This window comes from Procambarus clarkii, chromosome 67 (assembly GCF_040958095.1).
Source record: "Procambarus clarkii isolate CNS0578487 chromosome 67, FALCON_Pclarkii_2.0, whole genome shotgun sequence".
NCBI classification, from domain to species: domain Eukaryota; kingdom Metazoa; phylum Arthropoda; class Malacostraca; order Decapoda; family Cambaridae; genus Procambarus; species Procambarus clarkii.
The window spans coordinates 15,505,940-15,526,103 of NC_091216.1; the positions used below are offsets into that span (position 1 = coordinate 15,505,940).

General features: G+C 40.5%; 1 protein-coding gene across 1 annotated transcript in view; it reads right to left on the minus strand.

The window, feature by feature from the left end:
- Ras85D (ras-like protein 1) overlaps window positions 1-3,557 on the minus strand; it is a 114,039-nt gene extending 110,482 nt beyond the window's left edge. Inside the window, exon 1 of the mRNA XM_045757258.2 lies at window positions 3,359-3,557. Within this exon, the coding sequence (XP_045613214.1) occupies window positions 3,359-3,389 (31 nt within the window). The 5' untranslated portion in view covers window positions 3,390-3,557. The remainder of the gene's footprint in view (window positions 1-3,358) is intronic.
- Window positions 3,558-20,164: the final 16,607 nt, after the last annotated feature.

Here is a 20,164-nt window from a genome sequence, read left to right on the forward strand (position 1 = left end):
GTCGGGGAGAGGAGAAGATTCCGCTAATGAGCGGGAATACTGGTTAGAGTGGAGTTGCTAGTTTCTCTTCATTTATTTTCTTAGAAGTTTCTTAGCTGCATCGGACTGTAGGTTGCAATTTTACCAGCTAATTGTTTGTTTTGGTTCGCCAATCTTTCTGGGTAAATGCCCGTCGATGGCAGAATACGACATACTTTAATTTAAATGTAAAGTGCTCATAAGCCATTGCTTCCTGCCCCTCTCTCTCTCAAGGGGACCAGATTCTGGCTCGTGGTCCCCGGTAGGCCTAAGAACTCCAAGTGACTGATGACCCCAAACTAATAAAGCACATATCAGTTCAGTTAGCTTCAGGGAGCCTCTGGGGCAACCCCTAGAAAAGGTGACACTTGGATGACAGGCAAGACTATTACAATATGGAGTCAGTAGTTGTAGCAATAGTACAGTAGTTTATTTACATTAATAACAGAATGGAAATACAGGGTGTAGCAACCCTGTATTTACAACTGAAAATACAAGGTTGGAAAAGCAACTGGACTCTTTCTCATGACATTTTGTTTGGAACATAACTGAACATAAGAGTAATATATTAATATAAGGTCAATGAGGCCAACACTTAAAATGAACCAGGAACATAAAGCACATGAGTAAACATACAGTATTAACAAAGAAATTAAACAACAATAAATGCAGAAAGTATATAATACAGTACTCAGTAAATAACAATTTAAGAAAAGAGCAACACAAAAATAACTCCCTATATGGGAAAATGTGAGTGAAACTAGTTACAAGAAATTGATTATAGGATAATAATTACATGATATCAAGTAAATATTTCTTGGTCTCTCCTTAGTCTCTCACAGTGTATTAATAAACTAGTTGAGAGACATACAACTTTTAATAAAATTTGGGAGGTCATTCCACAATTTGGAACCCCTTGATTTGCATTGCATTTTTGCTTTGGTTGAATCTCACTCTAAGAATATCGAAGATATATTTGTTTCTCGTGTGGTGACTGAGAGTTCTATTACAGCCTTGTAAGGAAGCACTTAAGGTCAGGATTGGAATTGCAATTCAGTTTTATAGATACTGTATAGAGAACACTTGAGAGAATTGTATGTGCAAAGACTTGCTATTTATTTAATATGTTCAAGGATTTCAGTAAGGGAGAGTGATGTCTGGGACTGGAATTTGTGATTGTTATAATTGCTGATTTTTGTTGAGTAATCTAGGGTAGTGGATCTCCAGGCACAGATACCATAGGTGAGATGTGGATGAATGAGTGAATAATACTGGTTAGGGTAATGAATATAGTATCTGATTTTTTTTCAAGAATTTTTAACTCATTTTTGTCAAGACCTGCATGTATTAGGTTAAGCATATTTATAAGAGCATCACTGGAGCTTTTATGAGGCCTGAAGCCATATTGGTTAGAACTATTGGAACCAGTCTCCGTGGTGTATTGGTAAGACCCCAGTCTCCGTGGTGTAATGGTAAGACACTTGCCTGGCGTTCCGCGAGCGCTTTGTCATGGGTTCGTATCCTGGCCGGGGAGGATTTACTGGGCGCAAATCCTTAACTGTAGCCTCTGTTTAACTCAACAGTAAAATGTGTACTTGGGTGTAAAAACGATTCTTTGCGGCGGGGATCGTATTCCAGGGACTTGCCCGAAACGCTACACGTACTAGTGGCTGTACAAGAATGTAACAACTCTTGTATATATCTCAAAAAAAAAAAAAAAAACTAAGAATATTGTGCATATTGAGAAAGGAAGAGCTGTTTGTATACAAGTGTTTCAAAGATTTTGGACAAGGTTGAAAGGATTGATATTGGTCTAAAATTGTTGATTTCATTGAGATCACTAAATAAAATTTAGTAGTTCCAGTCCATAATACTCTTATGGACTGGAATGACTTTTAGCCATTTTAAGAGCATCTGGGAAGGCTCGGAGCTCCAGTGATTTATTGTAGAGCAATACTATAACAGGAGCTAAAGACCTTGAGGCCTTTGAATAGATTAGGGTTGGTATCTCAGAAGGGTTACAAGATTTAGTTTTAAGCAAGAGGAAAATGTCAATAATATCTGAGGATATTATTCTCAGATAAGCGACTTGAGAATGGTCCAGGACGGACCGAAACGTCGTCGTCCCTTCACTTTCTAGTGTGTGGTTTGGTCAACATATTTCAGCAGCATTGTGACTCCTCGTCTACATCTGAATATCTGAGGAGTCGAAGCAAATGCATCGTTCGCAGCATTGACTGAAACTCGCACAAAAGGACTATTATGACAATGAGATATGGCTACCAGAATACACTCTTTTCAGATGTGACAGGAAACACAGGCTACAGGGTGGGGTCAGCCTGTACATCAAAGACACATTCATCGGCATGGAGCTGCTGAACGCCACAAACAACATGGTGGAAAGGCTCATACTCAAAATAGACATTCTAAATGTGGTGATTGTCCTTGTATATAAATAAATCACAAGATGGAAATCCTCAGCAATTTAAAGACCAACTTATAAAAATAGAACACGGCTTGGAGAACCTTACAAACCCTTCCCCAAACATCATCCTGCTTGGCGATTTGAACTTAGGCGACTTAAAACAGAAAAACTAGGTTAGGGTAAGACTCGAGAGTCTCGAGTCTCTAGGCTACCTTGAGGTGCTTCCGGGGCTTAGTGTCCCCGCGGCCCGGTCGTCGACCAGGCCTCCAAAGTGAGGAGTGAGGCTAAGTCTAAGTGATAGGCTAAGTCCCTAGCCTATTATGAGAGGCTAGGGTGAGACTAGGACAAGAGGCTAGGGTGGTAGATTATGACGAGAGGCTAGGGTGGTAGTCTAGGACGAGAGGCTAGGGTAAGAGACCAGGGTGAGAGGCTAGGACAAAAGGCTAGAGTGAGAGATTACGATGAGACCAGGGTGAGAGGCGAGGATGAGAGACAAGGACAAAGCTAGGGTAAGAGGCTAGGGTAAGTGGCTAGGGTAAGAGACAAGAATGAGAGACTAGGGTGAGTGAGCAGGGTGAAAGACTAAGGTGAGAGAGCAGGGAGAGAGAGAAGGGTGGGAGGCTAGGGTCAGAGAACAGGGTGAGGGACTAGGGTGAGGGGCTAGGGTGTGAGAGAGCAGAGTGAGGGGCTAGGGTGAGAGAGCAAGGTGAGGGGTTAGGGTGAGAGAGCAGGGCGAGGGGCCAGGGTGAGAGAGCAGGGTGAGGGGCTAGGGTGTGAGAAAGCAGGGTGAGGGGCCAGGGTGAGGGGCTAGGGTGTGAGAGGTTAGGGTGAGGGGCTAGGGTGATCTAGGCGAGCAAGCAGTAAACACGAGAGCAGTACAGGTGAGGAGGGAGCCTAGTGACAGCTCCACCTTACCTCCAACAACCACCAGCTTGTACTCCGTCATGGTAACTAGTGGTGGTGGCAGGGAAGGTGTCGAGAAGCAGGGTGTAGTGTGTGGGGGTGTAGTGGTGGGCGCTACATGAGCACCATAATATAATGTTTACGGAGGAGTCGGACACAGCACAGCCTCCCCGCCCTCCTCTCACTCACACTGTTCCAACACTAACCCAACACCCAATATTACAACCCTTTATTACTCTCACTCTACTCTTACGCGCTCATCTAATTATATCTTAAACCTCTTCCACTTGTGTTGGCGATCTTTGGCCCCGAGGGAAGGGAGGAGCTCGCGGGATGGGTATAGGAGGTGGAGTTGTTAGTTTGTGATCATTATAGATGATCTTAAAAGAGTTGTAAAAGCGAGCTGTTCGAGAGGCTGCATCGTCTGCTCTCTTCCACTTGCTTTACCTCACATATACGCTCACTTTCATCTCCCGACACACTCCTCTAATATCTTCACGTGGGAAATAATGCCATACGATTCTTTCCGACATTTACAATTGGGTTAGAGGTAGAGGAGGGGGAGGTGTGGAGGAGACTGGGGGCGGGTTAGGGAACAAGGAGGCAGCCCTGGGCGTGTGGAGGGACTCGTCATCTTCCTCACACCATCTCTCTCTCTCTCTCTCTCTCAACCCTCTTAACCCCTCTCACTCAAACTCTCTCTCAACTCAAGTAGATGCATAATGAAAGGAGCCTCTTGTTAGCCTATAGACGCGGGGATTGTAGCTTCTGTAGTGTGTAGTGGATAATTTAGCGACATATGGCAGTGTGGAAGGTGAGTCATGACAAAGGCATACGGCACGGCCACCGTCCACACGGCTTGACACATCTCCCCATCTTGACTGATTGTGTTGGCAGGGTGTGGAGTTGACGGGGTGATACAGCTTAGCTGGCAGGGTAGCAGACCGAGGGAGTCATACAGCTTAGCTGGAAGGGTGGGGGGTGGGGTGGGGATTACAGGTCTAGCTAGTGGGGGGGGGTTGAGGGAGTGGTACAGATCTATCTGGCAGGGTTAAGGGAGTGGTACAGATCTATCTGGCAGGGTTAAGGGAGTGGTACAGATCTATCTGGCAGGGTTAAGGGAGTGGTACAGATCTATCTGGCAGGGTTAAGGGAGTGGTACAGATCTATCTGGCAGGGTTAAGGGAGTGGTACAGATCTATCTGGCAGGGTTAAGGGAGTGGTACACATCTCTCTGGCAGGGTTGAGGGAGGTTATCTTGAGATGATTTCGGGGCTTAGTGTCCCCGCGGCCCGGTCCTCGACCAGGCCTCCACCCCCAGGAAGCAGTCCGTGACAGTTGACTAACTCCCAGGTACCTATTTACTGCTAGGTAACAGAGGCATCATTGTGAAAGAAACTCTGCCCATTGTTCCTCGCCGGCGTCCAGGATCGAACCCGGGACTACATGATCATGCGTCCAGTGTTCTGTCTGCTCAGCCACCGGCTCCCTACAGATCAATCGGACAGTTGTACCACGGAAGTGGTACAGATCTATCTGGCAGGGTTAATGGAGTGGTACAGATCTATTTGGCAGGGTTGAGGGAGTGCTATCTGGCAGGGTTGAGGGAGTGGTACAGATCTCTCTGGCAGGGTTGAGGGAGTGGTACAGATCTATCTGGCAGGGTTAATGGAGTGGTACAGATCTATTTGGCAGGGTTGAGGGAGTGGTACAGATCTATTTGGCAGGGTTGAGGGAGTGGTACAGATCTATCTGGCAGGGTTGAGGGAGTGGTACAGATCTATCTGGCAGGGTTGAGGGAGTGGTACAGATCTATCTGGCAGGGTTAAGGGAGTGGTACAGATCTATCTGGCAGGGTTAAGGGAGTGGTACAGATCTATCTGGCAGGGTTAATGGAGTGGTACAGATCTATCTGGCAGGGTTAAGGGAGTGGTACAGATCTATCTGGCAGGGTTAAGGGAGTGGTACAGATCTATCTGGCAGGGTTAAGGGAGTGGTACAGATCTATCTGGCAGGGTTAAGGGAGTGGTACAGATCTCTCTGGCAGGGTTAAGGGAGTGGTACAGATCTCTCTGGCAGGGTTAAGGGAGTGGTACAGATCTATCTGGCAGGGTTAAGGGAGTGGTACAGATCTATCTGGCTGAGTTAAATCCTCTTTGACTATTGGAGCCATCTATAGATTTCCCAATACTAACATAGCTTCTTTCTCAGACAACCTAAGGAATCTTATTATAAACAACAATCTCAACAAAAACCACATCATTCTGGGAGGAGACTTTAATATTGACCTGGGTCAACAAAATTGCTCTCAAGTTGACTATTTCATTAACAGCATGAACTCCTGTATGCTAATCCCCACAATCACCAAACCTACCCGAGTCACTCAAACATCAGCCACTACCTTGGACCACATATGGACAAACATAACAGCTCCCCTTGTATCTGGTATAATCTACGACAGAACAACTGACCACTATCCTACCTTTCTCATAGCGAACATGGACATAACACCACCAAAAAGCAAGAAACTTTCATTTAGGCTACACAGTGAATCAGCTTTAGACAATCTTACAGAGGCACTTTACAATATTAACTGGGATTCTGAATTCAATAATACCCATGATATAAATTCATTAGCTAACCTCTTCCTCTCCAAAACTCTAAGCCTCTACAACCTTCATTGTCCCCTTCTTACCAAGCAAGTAACTGACAAAAGATTAAACAATCCATGGCTCACAAGTGGCATTCTCAACTCAATCAACAAGAAACATGAATATGAAAAGAAAGTTAGGATTGGCCTAGTTTCAAAGGAAGTAGCTAAAAGGTACTCATCAATGCTTACCAGTATCATAAGAAAGGCAAAACTTGCATATTATGTGAATAGATTCAATGAAGCAAAAGGCAACATGAAAAGCACTTGGAAAACTATCTCTAGTATCCTAGGAACTAAACAACACACATAACCAAATAAAACTCTACAAGGATGGGGATATACCGTCAACTGATTTAGAAATGGCAAATGAATTTAATAGTTTCTTTTCATCGGTTGGTGCTAATCTTGCCAGTAAAATCCCACAGACTCAGACACATATTAACACATATCTCTCAGGCAGCTATCCAAACTCTCTGCTCCTTTCACCAATCAGCCCGGCAGATGTTGTGTCCATCATACATTCTCTAAAAACCAAGGCAGGGAACACCAGTGAAATTCCGTCCATTGTGTACAAGAGAGCCTCCCATGCCCTTGCCCCACCCATAGCACTACTGTTCAACAAATCTATAGAGTATTACACCTTCCCTGATATCCTCAAAAAAGCAAGAGTAACGCCAGTCCATAAAGGAGGCAATCCGGCGGACATAAACAATTATAGACCAATATCAAATCTACCCATTCTATCAAAAATATTTGAAAAAATTATTTACAAACAGCTCTATTCCTACCTCGTAAAATTCGACATACTCAGCCCCTGCCAGTTTGGCTTCCGGTCCCAAAAGAGCACCAACGATGCAATCATTAGTCTCCTTGACATTATCTACTCAGCCCTTGACAAAAATGAGTTTTCGATTGGACTCTTCATTGACCTAAGAAAAGCCTTTGATACTGTTAATCACAACTACCTCTTACTTAAACTCCAGCATTATGGAATCCGAGGCCTTGCCCTTGATTACATCCGATCCTATCTTAGTGACAGACATCAATATGTAACCATCAATGATACAACTTCTTCCACTCTACCAATTACCGTTGGAGTGCCACAGGGCAGCATCTTAGGACCTCTTCTATTTCTTATATATATAAACGATCTGCCTAATGTCTCTAATATTCTCAAACCTATATTGTTTGCTGACGATACTACCCTTATCTACTCAAACCTCAACCCACATACACTAAATAATGTTGTGAATAATGAATTAAAAAAAGTCCACTTATGGATGTCAACGAACAAACTAACATTAAACATCGAAAAGACTTACTACATCTTATTTCGAAGCAAATCATCAAATGCAATTCAGCTACAGATAGACAACATAAACATCAGTAATAAAAATGATGGCAAGTTTCTTGGCCTATTCCTAGACAAGAGACTCAACTTCAGCACCCACATTCAACACATAACTAAGAAAGTCTCTAAGACAGTTGGTATACTCTCCAAAATCAGATATTATGTTCCTAACTCTGCTCTCCTCTCACTATATTATGCACTAATCTACCCCTATCTTAATTATGGTATCTGTGCATGGGGGTCTACCACTGCAAACCACCTTAAGCCCATCATCACACAGCAAAAATCTGCTATCAGAATAATAACTAACTCTGCTTTCAGACAACACTCAGCTCCCTTGTTTAAATCCCTAAACTTGCTAAATATTAACTCCCTCCACACATTCTCTTGTGTCAACTACATTTACAAAACCCTGTTCTTAAATGCAAACCATGCTCTGAAACTCTCCCTGGACAGATGTAATAGGACCCATTATCACCACACCAGAAATAAATATCTCTTTGATATCCCCAGGGTCAAACTTAATCTGTGTAAACACTCTATGCAAATTAAGGGACCTAGTCTATGGAACTCACTCCCTAGTGAATTGAAAAACTGTAAAACTTTTGCCTTATTTAAAAGCAAAACCAAAAAGTACCTAACTTCATCTTCTTAGTTTCCTACACTGAGCTTTAAATTTGCTCTGTACCTAGTGTTACCCAATCTCCAAATTTTTATGTAATATCAAACAACCTTATCATTGTGTTCATTGCTGTCTTCTTTTATGTGCTAGCCATATGCTGTATTGTGACTACCAATTTTTGTCAACTACCATTCAAGCTGTCATTGCAATCAATCTTATATTGTTTCTGCTGTATTGTGCCTACCAATTTGTTGTCAACTACCATTTTAAGCTGTCATTGCAATCAATCTTAGCTACCTATGTGCTTTAATATACTGTACCTACAATTTTCTCTCAACTTCTTTTTTTTTCATTTCATGTAATCTGTTATCATTTTTTTGTCTATAAATTTTGCAAGTATTTACCTCCTTAAAATTTTTTTAGATTAAGGATCTGCCCGAAACGCTGCGCGTGCTAGTGGCTTTACAAGACTGTAATTACCATATTTGTATCCTCACATTCCTTATGTACATTCTTGTATATGCATAAATAAATAAATAAATAAATAAATAAATAAATAAATAAATAAATAAATAAATAAATAAATAAATAAATAAATAAATAAAGTTGAGGGAGTGGTACGATCTAGCAGGCAGGGTGGGGGTAGAGGAGTGGGACAAATCTAGCTGGCAGGGTGGGGGGTGGGCGGTAGAAGAGTGGTACAGAAGTCGGCAGGGTGGGGGTAGAGGAGTGGTACATATCTATCTGGCTGAGTTGAGGGAGTGGTACAGATCTAGCTGGCCGGGTGGGAGGAATTGAGGGGTGGAACAGATCTAGCTGGCAGGGTGGGGGGGGGGGGTAGAGAAGTTTTTTATTTATTTATTTATGCATATACAAGAATGTACATAAGGAATGTGAGGATACAAATATGGTAATTACAGTCTTGTAAAGCCACTAGCACGCGCAGCGTTTCGGGCAGGTCCTTAATCTAAGAAAATTTTAAGGAGGTAAATACTTGCAAAATTTATAGATAAAAAATGATAACAGATTACATGGAATGAAAAAAAAGATGAGAGAAAATTATAGGTACAGTATATTAAAGCACATAGGTAGCTATGATTGATTGCAATGACAGCTTAAAATGGTAGTTGACAGTAAGTGGTACAGATCTAACTAACGATGCACTTATTAGTATGATTAACTTGATTCATGCTGCTCTTGATAAAAAGGAGTTCCCTGTTGGGTTATTTGTGGACCTGCGTGAGGTTTTTGACACTGTCAACCACCAAAACCTTCTTAAATAAATAAATAAATAAATAAATGTTTATTTAGGTAAGGTACATACATACAAGAAATTTTTACAAAGATTGGTTGACTTATAGGTAGAGCTAGTACATACAATGCCTAAGGCCACTATTACGCAAAGCGTTTCGGGCATGAAAAACTTAAATGACAAGCTTAATACTAATTGAGCATAAAGAGTAGAATGAAAACAAGAAATGAAAACATAGCTGAAAAAGCAGCACAAATACAATTATGCCGACAAACAGCGCTCTTTAAAAAAAACAGACATTGGTTGACAATAAAGGGGTAAGGTAGGTTACAGGGAATTTATTAGGTATACCTTCGTTTTTATCTTAAACTGGTTGAGAGAGGTGCAGTCTTTAACATGGTTGGGAAGGTCATTCCACATTCTGGGCCCCTTGATTTGTAGAGCATTTCTAGTTTGATTAAGTCGTACTCTAGGAATATCAAAACTGTACTTATTTCTGGTGTAGTGCTCATGGGTTCTGTTACAACCTTCTATGAAGCTTTTGAGATCAGGATTGGCATTATAGTTTAGCGTTTTATAATACACATGAGAGAATGTGCAGTGACTTAATGTCTAACATATTCAAAGATTTGAGTAGGGGTACCGAGTGATGTCTGGGGCCAGAGTAAGATATTGTCCTAATAGCAGCTTTGTGTTGAGTAATTAGAGGACGTAAGTGATTTTGGGTAGTAGAGCCCCAAGCACAAATACCATAGTTGAGATATGGATAGATAAGGGAGTAATAGAGAGTCACCAGGGCAGGGCGTGGTACATAATATCTGATCTTAGAAAGAATGCCCACAGTTTTTGAAACTTTTTTTGATATATTTAGAATGTGTCCCTGGAAATTCAGCTTGCGGTCAATGAGAATGCCAAGGAATTTGCCATCTAATTTGTTACAAATTTGGGTATTGTTTATTTTGAGATTTATTTGATTAGAGGATTTATTGCCAAACAGAATGTAGAAAGTTTTGTCAATGTTAAGGGTGAGTTTGTTGGCAGTTAGCCACAGATGGACTTTATTTAGCTCAGTATTTAGAGCAAGGGGATCAGGACTGGAGTAAATGAAGGTTGTGTCGTCAGCAAATAGAATTGGTTTGAGGTGTTGGGAGGCATTTGGAAGGTCATTAATGTAGATGAGAAAGAGGAGAGGGCCAAGTATGCTGCCCTGAGGAACACCAATGTTGATGGGTAGGGTGGGAGAAATTGTATTATTCACAGAAACATATTGGAGCCTGTCAGTAAGGTAGGATTTGAGGTATTGTAGGGAGTGTCCTCTGACTCCATAATGATGTAATTTAAGAAGAAGGTTTTGGTGGTTGACAGTGTCAAAAGCTTTACGCAGCTTTCTGCTTAAATTACATCATTATGGAGTCAGAGGACACTCCCTGCAATACCTCAAATCTTACCTTACTGACAGGTTCCAGTATGTTTCTGTGAATAAATCAATTTCTCCCACCCTACCCATCAACATTGGTGTTCCTCAGGGCAGCATACTTGGCCCTCTCCTCTTTCTCATCTACATTAATGACCTTCCAAATGCCTCCCAACACCTCAAACCAATTCTATTTGCTGACGACACAACCTTCATTTACTCCAGTCCTGACCCCCTTGCTCTAAATGCCACAGTAAATACTGAGCTAAATAAAGTTCATCTTTGGCTAACTGCCAACAAACTCACCCTTAACATTGACAAAACTTTCTATATTCTGTTTGGCAATAAATCCTCTAATCAAATAAATCTCAAAATAAACAATACCCAAATTTGTAACAAATTAGATGGCAAATTCCTTGGCATTCTCATTGACCACAAGCTGAATTTCCAGGGACACATTCTAAATATAGCAAAAAAAGTTTCAAAAACTGTGGGCATTCTTTCTAAGATCAGATATTATGTACCACGCCCTGCCCTGGTGACTCTCTATTACTCCCTTATCTATCCATATCTCAACTATGGTATTTGTGCTTGGGGCTCTACTACCCAAAATCACTTACGTCCTCTAATTACTCAACACAAAGCTGCTATTAGGACAATATCCAACTCTGGCCCCAGACATCACTCGGTACCCCTACTCAAATCTCTGAATATGTTAGACATTAAGTCACTGCACATTCTCTCATGTGTATTATACATATATAAAACGCTAAACTATAATGCCAATCCTGATCTCAAAAGCTTCATAGAAGGTTGTAACAGAACCCATGAGCACCACACCAGAAATAAATACAGTTTTGATATTCCTAAGAGTACGACTTAATCAAACCAGAAATGCTCTACAAATCAAGGGACCCAGAATGTGGAATGACCTTCCCAACCATGTTAAAGACTGTACCTCTCTCAACCAGTTTAAGTTAAAAACGAAGCTACTACCTAATAAATTCCCTGTAACCTACCTTACCCCTCTGTTGTCAACCCATGTATGTTTTTTTTTTTTTTTTTTTCAAATCAACGCTGTTTGATTGTAATTTTCTGTAATAATTTGTAATTGTATTTGTGCTGCTTTTTCAACAATGTTCCCCCCTCTTTTACCTCTATTTTTATTTGTTCTCAACACATTTTATTCTTTTTACCCATTAGTTTTAAGCTTTAGTCATTAATGTTTTTCCTGCCCGAAACGCTTTGCGTAATAGTGGCTTTAGGCATTGTATGTACTAGCTCTATCTATAAAGCCAACAAACTTTGTAAAATCTCTTTATGTATGTACCTTACCTAAATAAAAATTATTATTATTATTATTATTATTATTATAGATCTAGCTGGCAGGGTGGGGGGGGGGGGTAGGTTGTTTTATTATTATTATTATTATTATTATTATTATTATTATTTTCTACCACAGACGTGGCCACACAGTTACAATGCTAACCAGCATATATACATTTCCTTCTGTCCTCCATGGACAGGGTTAGAGAAGTGTTAAACATATAGTTCAAGGGTTTATTGAACAATCAACCACAGAAGGTGATTCGGTGCTTTTAAAATGCTAAGCTAACCTACAGACGTAAATGCATAGGGGCCTCGTAGCCTGGTGGATAGTTCGCAGGACTCGTAATTCTGCAGGAAGGGTTTGATTCCGTCACGAGGCAGAAACAAATGGGCAAAGGTTCTTTCACCCTGAATACCCACGTTACCTAGCAGTAAATAGGTACCTGGGAGTTAGTCAGCTGTCACGGGCTGCTTCCTGGGGTGTGTGTGTGTGTGGTGTGGAGAAAAAAAAAGGAGTTAGTAAACAGTTGATTGACAGTTGAGAGGCGGGCCGAAAGAGCAGAGCTCAACCCCCGCAAACACAACTAGGTGAATACACAGATTTCCGTATGCCCTACGTAAAGTGTTCGATATGTCTTTTACATAGTGTCATTAATGTGCATTTACAAAGGTGAAATGTAATTCTGATCAGCTTCCATATATACTTTATACACATATATATACATACACACACATATACGTTCATATACATATATATATACACACACATGCATTCACATACATTTGTGTAGACATGATTGAGCCCAGTAGGCTCAGGAACCTGTACACCAGTTGATTGACAGTCGTTTGATTAAGGACCTGCCCGAAAGGCTGCGCGTACTAGTGACTTTACAAGATTGTAAAAAAATATGTTATGTATTCTCTCTAACCCAATGTACCTTCTTGTATATAAATAAATAAATAAATAAATAAATAAATAAATAAATAAATAAATAAATAAATAAAATTTGTCTCTTTTACTCTGACAGGGTGAGATAGCAGATAGAGAAACTAGTGTGCAATTAAGCACTTAATCACTGAAGGTGATTAAGGTGCTTTTATAAGTTCAGGTTATATAGTTACATCACATACATTGTATAATTGATATATTACATGGTTAATCTTGGGTACAAGTCCAATATATCATCAAGTGTTCCAGTGCTCATATAGTAACTACAGAGTTCAGCATACCTCAGCCCAGGTTATCTTGAGATCTTGAGGTTATCTTGAGATGATTTCGGGGCTTTAGTGTCCCCGCGGCCCGGTCCTCGACCAGGCCTCCATCCCCAGGAAGCAGCCCGTGACAGCTGACTAACACCCAGGTACCTATTTTACTGCTAGGTAACAGGGGCATAGGGTGAAAGAAACTCTGCCCATTGTTTCTCGCCGGCGCCCGGGATCGAACCCGAGTCCACAGGATCACAAGTCCAGTGTGCTGTCCGCTCGGCCGACCAGCTCCCTTGGGGAGTTGGTCAGGAAGGCGAAAGTCAGTCAATATGGGACATTCTACAATATAATGTTCAAGAGAGTGCATGTTTTCTCTTTCACAAAGTTGACACATTGTGTACTCAACATTTGAGTACACAAAACAAGACTTCAGGAGGTAAAATGTTTACATTTGCTAATGAGGATAACCTCAACACTTTCCTCACCCAATGTGGTTTGTCTCACCTTATTATCACTCTCAATGAGTCAACATAATTAACCCCCTTGTCACCTAGTGCGGGCTAGGTATCCTAAGTCTCTTTGTTTCACTTTTTAAATTAATTTTTAATTTACTTTTTACTAGTCATTTATTGGACTTAATTAACTGAGTGCTTTAATATTTATTTAGGTCTTATTAATTATACGTTCATAACTAAACTATTTATAGTTAATAATCATTAGCTTAAATTTGCCTATGTTTATTATTCAACTTTTTTCTTTGATTTCATTTATTACCTAGGTTGCCTAGCCTCGCCATACTCCCTTACTCCATTGTACCCCTGGCTTTGCCTGTGTCTCAATAATGCAAATTATTACTTACAGTGTACCTGAGAGTACCTGTAAGCCCCATGTAAGCTACCTCATTTTTTTCTTTTTTTTTGTTCATTTTGCGTTTGTTTTGTATAGTCTTGTTTATATATTTTTCCCCCTTTTATAGCATAATTCTATTTTGTAATTTGCCATTCTTGCCTTGTTTTCCTGCAACCAGCCTTTTTATGCAGACAAGTGTAGACCCAGAACTAAACCTCTTATCCACTATCTATGACAATCATCACTTTAATGATCAAAATTCCAGATATTTTGCAGCACATGATGTAAACAATGTATTGACACAATCACAATATCTCTGTAATCAACTTGAACGTTAGATCCCTAGGTAAACACTTCGATGATGTTAGTGCCTTGATTGAAACTATTGACAACAAATTCTCTTTTATTATACTTACTGAAACGTGGTTGAAAGAGGATACTACTCAACTCTTTAACATGCCGAACTACTCGGCAATTCACAACTGTCGTCAACTTCAGAGAGGTGGTGGTACTGCTCTTTACTACCACCAAGAACTAACATGCTTAAAAGTAATTAGAACTAGAGACTGCTGTGGGGAGTACATCTTCGCCAGCTTCAGAGTCAAGGGGTGCCGAGTCTGTCCTGTCTGTAGGTGCAGTCTATAGAATTCCTAACACTGATGTGTCCGAATTCAACTCAAACCTTAGAAATCTAATACTAGATAACAGACTGAACAAAAACCATCTAATTATCGCAGGGGACTTTAATATTGACCTCTGCGAGCCTGAACACCCTATTGCTGTTAGCTTCCTCAACTGTATGAATTCTTGCTTCCTCATACCCTTAATCACTAGACCTACTAGAATCACTGATAGTACTGCCACGACTCTTGATCACATCTGGACCAACATAACCTCTCCGCTTACTTCAGGTATAATCACCGATAGCACTACAGACCATTACCCCACATTTCTCTTAACAAACATTAACAAACCACCTCTAGAGACAAGGGAGTTAAGCTTTAGGCTGCACAATGAAACTGCTATAGACAATTTTATAACTGCTGCTGATAATGTCAACTGGGAGTCCGAGTTAGGTAACATAGGGGACATCACCCTAGCAGTGCAATCTTTTCTTCAAAAAACTCTTAGCCTTTATAACACCCACTGTCCTATGCTTACAAAACAAGTCATAACCAAAAGGCTTAACAATCCTTGGCTTACAAAGGGAATACTTAAATCCATAAATAAAAAACATGACCTTGAGAAGAAGTATAGGTTAGGAACCGTTTCCAAAGAATTCTCAAAGAATTACTCGTTATTGCTATCTAAGATAATTAGACGAGCCAAAACTAAATACTACGAAGATAAATTTACCCAAATAAAGAGCAACATTAAAAAAACATAGAACACATTTTCACAAATATTGGGATCAAAGAAGATTTTATATAACAAACCAACACTCCTGTCCAATAACGATGGTCAGCTTTCAGCCTCTGATTCTGCTATTGAGTTCAATAGGTTCTTCTCTTCCATTGGGTCATCCCTTGCAAATGATATTCCATCTTCCAGTACTGATGTTCAGGACTATCTTACAGGTAACTATCCACAGTCTCTGTACCTAAAGCCTACTAATTCCACTGACGTTAATGAGATAATCCTTTCCCTTGAAACCAAGTCTAGTGCCCTTGAGGAGATACCAACTTTAATTAAAAAAAAGCCTCCAGATCTTTAGCCCCTGCTATTGCATTGCTCTTCAACAAGTCACTTGAACTCCAAACCTTTCCAGACATTCTAAAAAAGGGAGAGTAACCCCTGTACACAAATGTGGTGATCACACAGATGTTAACAACTACAGACCTATATCAATCCTGCCTAACTTGTCAAAATTTTTTGAAAAACTAATCTACAAGCAGCTTTACTCTTATCTAGCCAAACACAATATACTTAGCTCTTGCCAATATGGCTTCAGACCCAAAAAAAGCACTATGATGCACTTATTAGTATGCTTAACTTGATTCACGCAGCTCTTGATAAAAATGAGTTCCCTGTTGGGTTATTTGTGAACCTGCGTAAGGCTTTTGACACTGTCAACCACCAAAACCTTCTTCTTAAATTACATCATTATGGAGTCAGAGAACACTCCCTGCAATACCTCAAATCTTACCTTACTGACAGGCTCCAGTATGTTTCTGTGAATAATATAAATAAATAATAAATAAATAAATAAATAAATAAATAATTCAATTTCTCCCACCCTACCCATCAACATTGATGTTCCTCAGGGCAGCATACTTGGCCCTCTCCTCTTTCTCATCTACATTAATGACCTTCCAAATGCCTCCCAACACCTCAAACCAATTCTATTTGCTGACGACACAACCTTCATTTACTTCAGTCCTGACCCCCTTGCTCTAAATGCCACAGTAAATACTGAGCTAAATAAAGTCCATCTTTGGCTAACTGCCAACAAACTCACCCTTAACATTGACAAAACTTTCTATATTCTGTTTGGCAATAAATCCTCTAATCAAATAAATCTCAAAATAAACAATACCCAAATTGTAACAAATTAGATGGCAAATTCCTTGGCGTTCTCATTGACCACAAGCTGAATTTCCAGTGACACATTCTAAATATATAAAAAAAAGTTTCTAAAACTGTTTGCATTCTTTCTAAGATCAGATACTATGTACCCCGCCCTGCCCTGGTGACTCTCTATTACTCCCTCATCTATCCATATCTCAACTATGGTATTTGTGCTTGGGGTTCTACTACCCAAAATCATTTACGTCCTCTAATTACTCAACACAAAGCTGCTATTAGGACAATATCCAACTCTGGCCCCAGACATCACTCGGTACCCCTACTCAAATCTCTGAATATGTTAGATATTAAGTCACTTCACATTCTCTCATGTGTATTATACATATAAAAAACGCTGAACTGTAATGCCAATCCTGATCTCAAAAGCTTCATAGAAGGTTGTAACAGAACCCATGAGCACCACACCAGAAATAAATACAGTTTTGATATTCCTAGAGTACGACTTAATCAAACCAGAAATGCTCTACAAATCAAGGGACCCAGAATGTGGAATGACCTTCCCAACCATGTAAAGACTGTACCTCTCTCAACCGGTTTAAGATAAAAACGAAGCACTACCTAATAAATTCCCTGTAACCTACCTTACCCCTCTGTTGTCAACCCATGTCTGTTTTCTTAAACAACGCTGTTTGTCAACCTAATTGTATTTGTGCTGCTTTTTCAGCCATGTTCCCCCCTTTTTTATCTCTATTTTTATTTGTTCTCAACACATTTTATTCTTTATACTCAATTAGCATTAATCTTTAGTCATTTAAGTTTTTCTATTGTCAACCAATGTCTGTTTTTTTCTTTAAAGAGCGCTGTTTGTCGACATAATTGTATTTGTGCTGCTTTTTCAGCTATGTTTTCATTTCTTGTTTTCATTCTACTCATTATGCTCAATTAGTATTAAGCTTGTCATTTAAGTTTATCATGCCCGAAACGCTTTGCGTAATAGTGGCTTTAGGCATTGTATGTACTAGCTCTATCTATAAATCCATCACTCTTTGTAAAATCTCTTGTATGTATGTACTTTACCTAAATAAACATTTATTTATTTATTTATTTATTTATTTATTTGGGTTTTGAGAAAGCTGCCAGATACTTCTATATCACAGGCGTATGCTGGCCACTATAACATCACATTGCCGGGTTCTTGTTCTATTAGTCCCATATGTGAATGTCTCCTCACGATATCTATCATAATATTTAATGCTACAACTTTCAGGTCTTTGTGAATTTGTTAGGTCGGTGAAATCTTTATTAGATATTTGTTTAAGTATTTATTTAAGTATAATCTTTGTCACTGCTAATGATACACCAATATCAATTTCTACCACTGGTTTTCTACAGGCTGTCTTTACAAGAATATCAACAGTGTCATGCCTTGAGATGCCAACATGTGATTGTATCCATAGGAATTTAATTTCAAATCTTTAGCAGTTAAAACATTCATTCGAATATCACTGACTATTTTCTGGATTCAATGCCAGGAGTGCACTCTGCGAGTCACATTATATAAGTCTTTGTCTTTTAAAAATTCAGTGGCAAGATATATGCCTGCAAGTTCGGTTTGAGTTGTACTTGCCCAGTCATTGACGCGCTGGTAGAGGAAGGTTATCTTGAGGATATCTTGAGATGGTTTCGGGGCTTTAGTGTCCCAGTGGCCCGGTCCTCGACCATGCCTCTACCCCCAGGAAGCAGCCCGTGACAGCTGACTAACACCCAGGTACCTATTTTACTGCTAGGTAACAGGGGCATAGGGTGAAAGAAACTCTGCCCATAGTTTCTCGCCGGCGCCCGGGATCGAACCCGGGACCACAGGATTAGAAGTCCAGTGTGCTGTCCGCTCGGCCGACCGGCTCCCATGGTACAGATCTAGCTGGCAGAGGGGGGGGGGGGTAGAGGAGTGGTACAGATCTAGCTGGCAGGGTAGGGGGGGGGGTAGAGGAGTGGTACAGATCTAGCCGGCAGGGTGGGGGGAGTGGTACAGATCTAGCCGGCAAGTGAGGGGGGGGGGGGTTAAGAGGAGTGGCACAGATCTAGCCGGCAGGGTGGGGGGGGGGGTAGAGGAGTGGTACAGATCTATCTGGCAGGGTTGGGTGGGGGGGTAGAGGAGTGGTACATATCTATCTGGCAGGGTGGGTGGGTAGGTAGAGGAGTGGTACAGATCTAACTGGCAGGGTGGGGGGTGGGGGGGTAGGGGAGTGGTACAGACCTAACTGGCAGGGTGGGGGGGGGCAGAGGAGTGGTACAGACCTAACTGGCAGGGTGTGGGGGGGTAGAGGAGTGGTACAGATCTAGGTGGCAGGGTGGGGGGGGGGGAGAGGAGTGGTACAGACCTAACTGGCAGGGTGAGAAAAACACTGGAAATGAGAGTAGAGAAAAATATGGAGAAAGAGCTTTGATTTGGGACATACCAATTAACAGCTCTTAAATCAGCAGATATTGCTCCACTGCACAGCAAAGTTAAGTATGCTGTGACGTAGCAAAGCCGTGGCAAAAAAACTATAGACCAGTTGCACAAACGTCACATATAGTAAAAGTTTTTGAAAGAGTGATTAGGAATCAAATCTCCAGTTTTATGAAAAACAATGAACTTCACAATCGGATTTAAATAATAAATAAATAAATGTTTATTTAGGTAAGGTACATACATACAAGAGATTTTACAAAGATTGATGGATTTATAGATAGAGCTAGTACATACAATGCCTAAAGCCACTATTACGCAAAGCGTTTCGGGCATGAAAAACTTAAATGACTAAAGCTTAATACTAATTGAATATAAAGAATAAAATGTGTTGAGAACAAATAAAAATAGAGATAAAAAAGGGGGAACATGGCTGAAAAGGCAGCACAAATACAATTAGGTCGACAAACAGCGTTGTTTAAAAAAAACAGATGGGTTGACAATAGAGGGGTAAGGTCGGTTACAGGGAATTTATTAGGTATAGCTTCGTTTTTATCTTAAACTGGTTGAGAGAGGTACAGTCTTTAATATGGTTGGGAAGGTCATTCCACATTCTGGGTCCCTTGATTTGTAGAGCATTTCTAGTTTGATTAAGTCGTACTCTTGGAATATCAAAACTGTATTTATTTCTGGTGTGGTGCTCATGGGTTCTGTTATAACCTTCAATAAAGCTTTTGAGGTCAGGATTGGCATTACAGTTCAGCGTTTTATATATGTATTTAGAGCGGGAAGATCCTGTCTTGCAACTACTCAGTCATTATAACAGAATCACAGAAACGTTAGAAGAAAAAAACAAAATGCAAATATATATACACAGATTTTATCAAAGGTATTTGACAAGTGTGACCATGGAGAGGCTGAGCGGGTAAAGTGGGGCGTTGCATTTTAAATTTCATGTCAAACAGAATGCAAAGAGTAATAGTCTAACCAAACACATGGAACAATCAAGCGTATCTTTGACTTGACGTTAAGAAAAACAAGATAGTGATTCTTTCGTAAAAATCTCTGGTGCGCCCCCATTTGGATTACTGTATCAAGTATGGAGACCTCATCTTCAGAACATGGCTGCTCTGGAAAAAGTGCAACACCAGGCAACAAAATCAA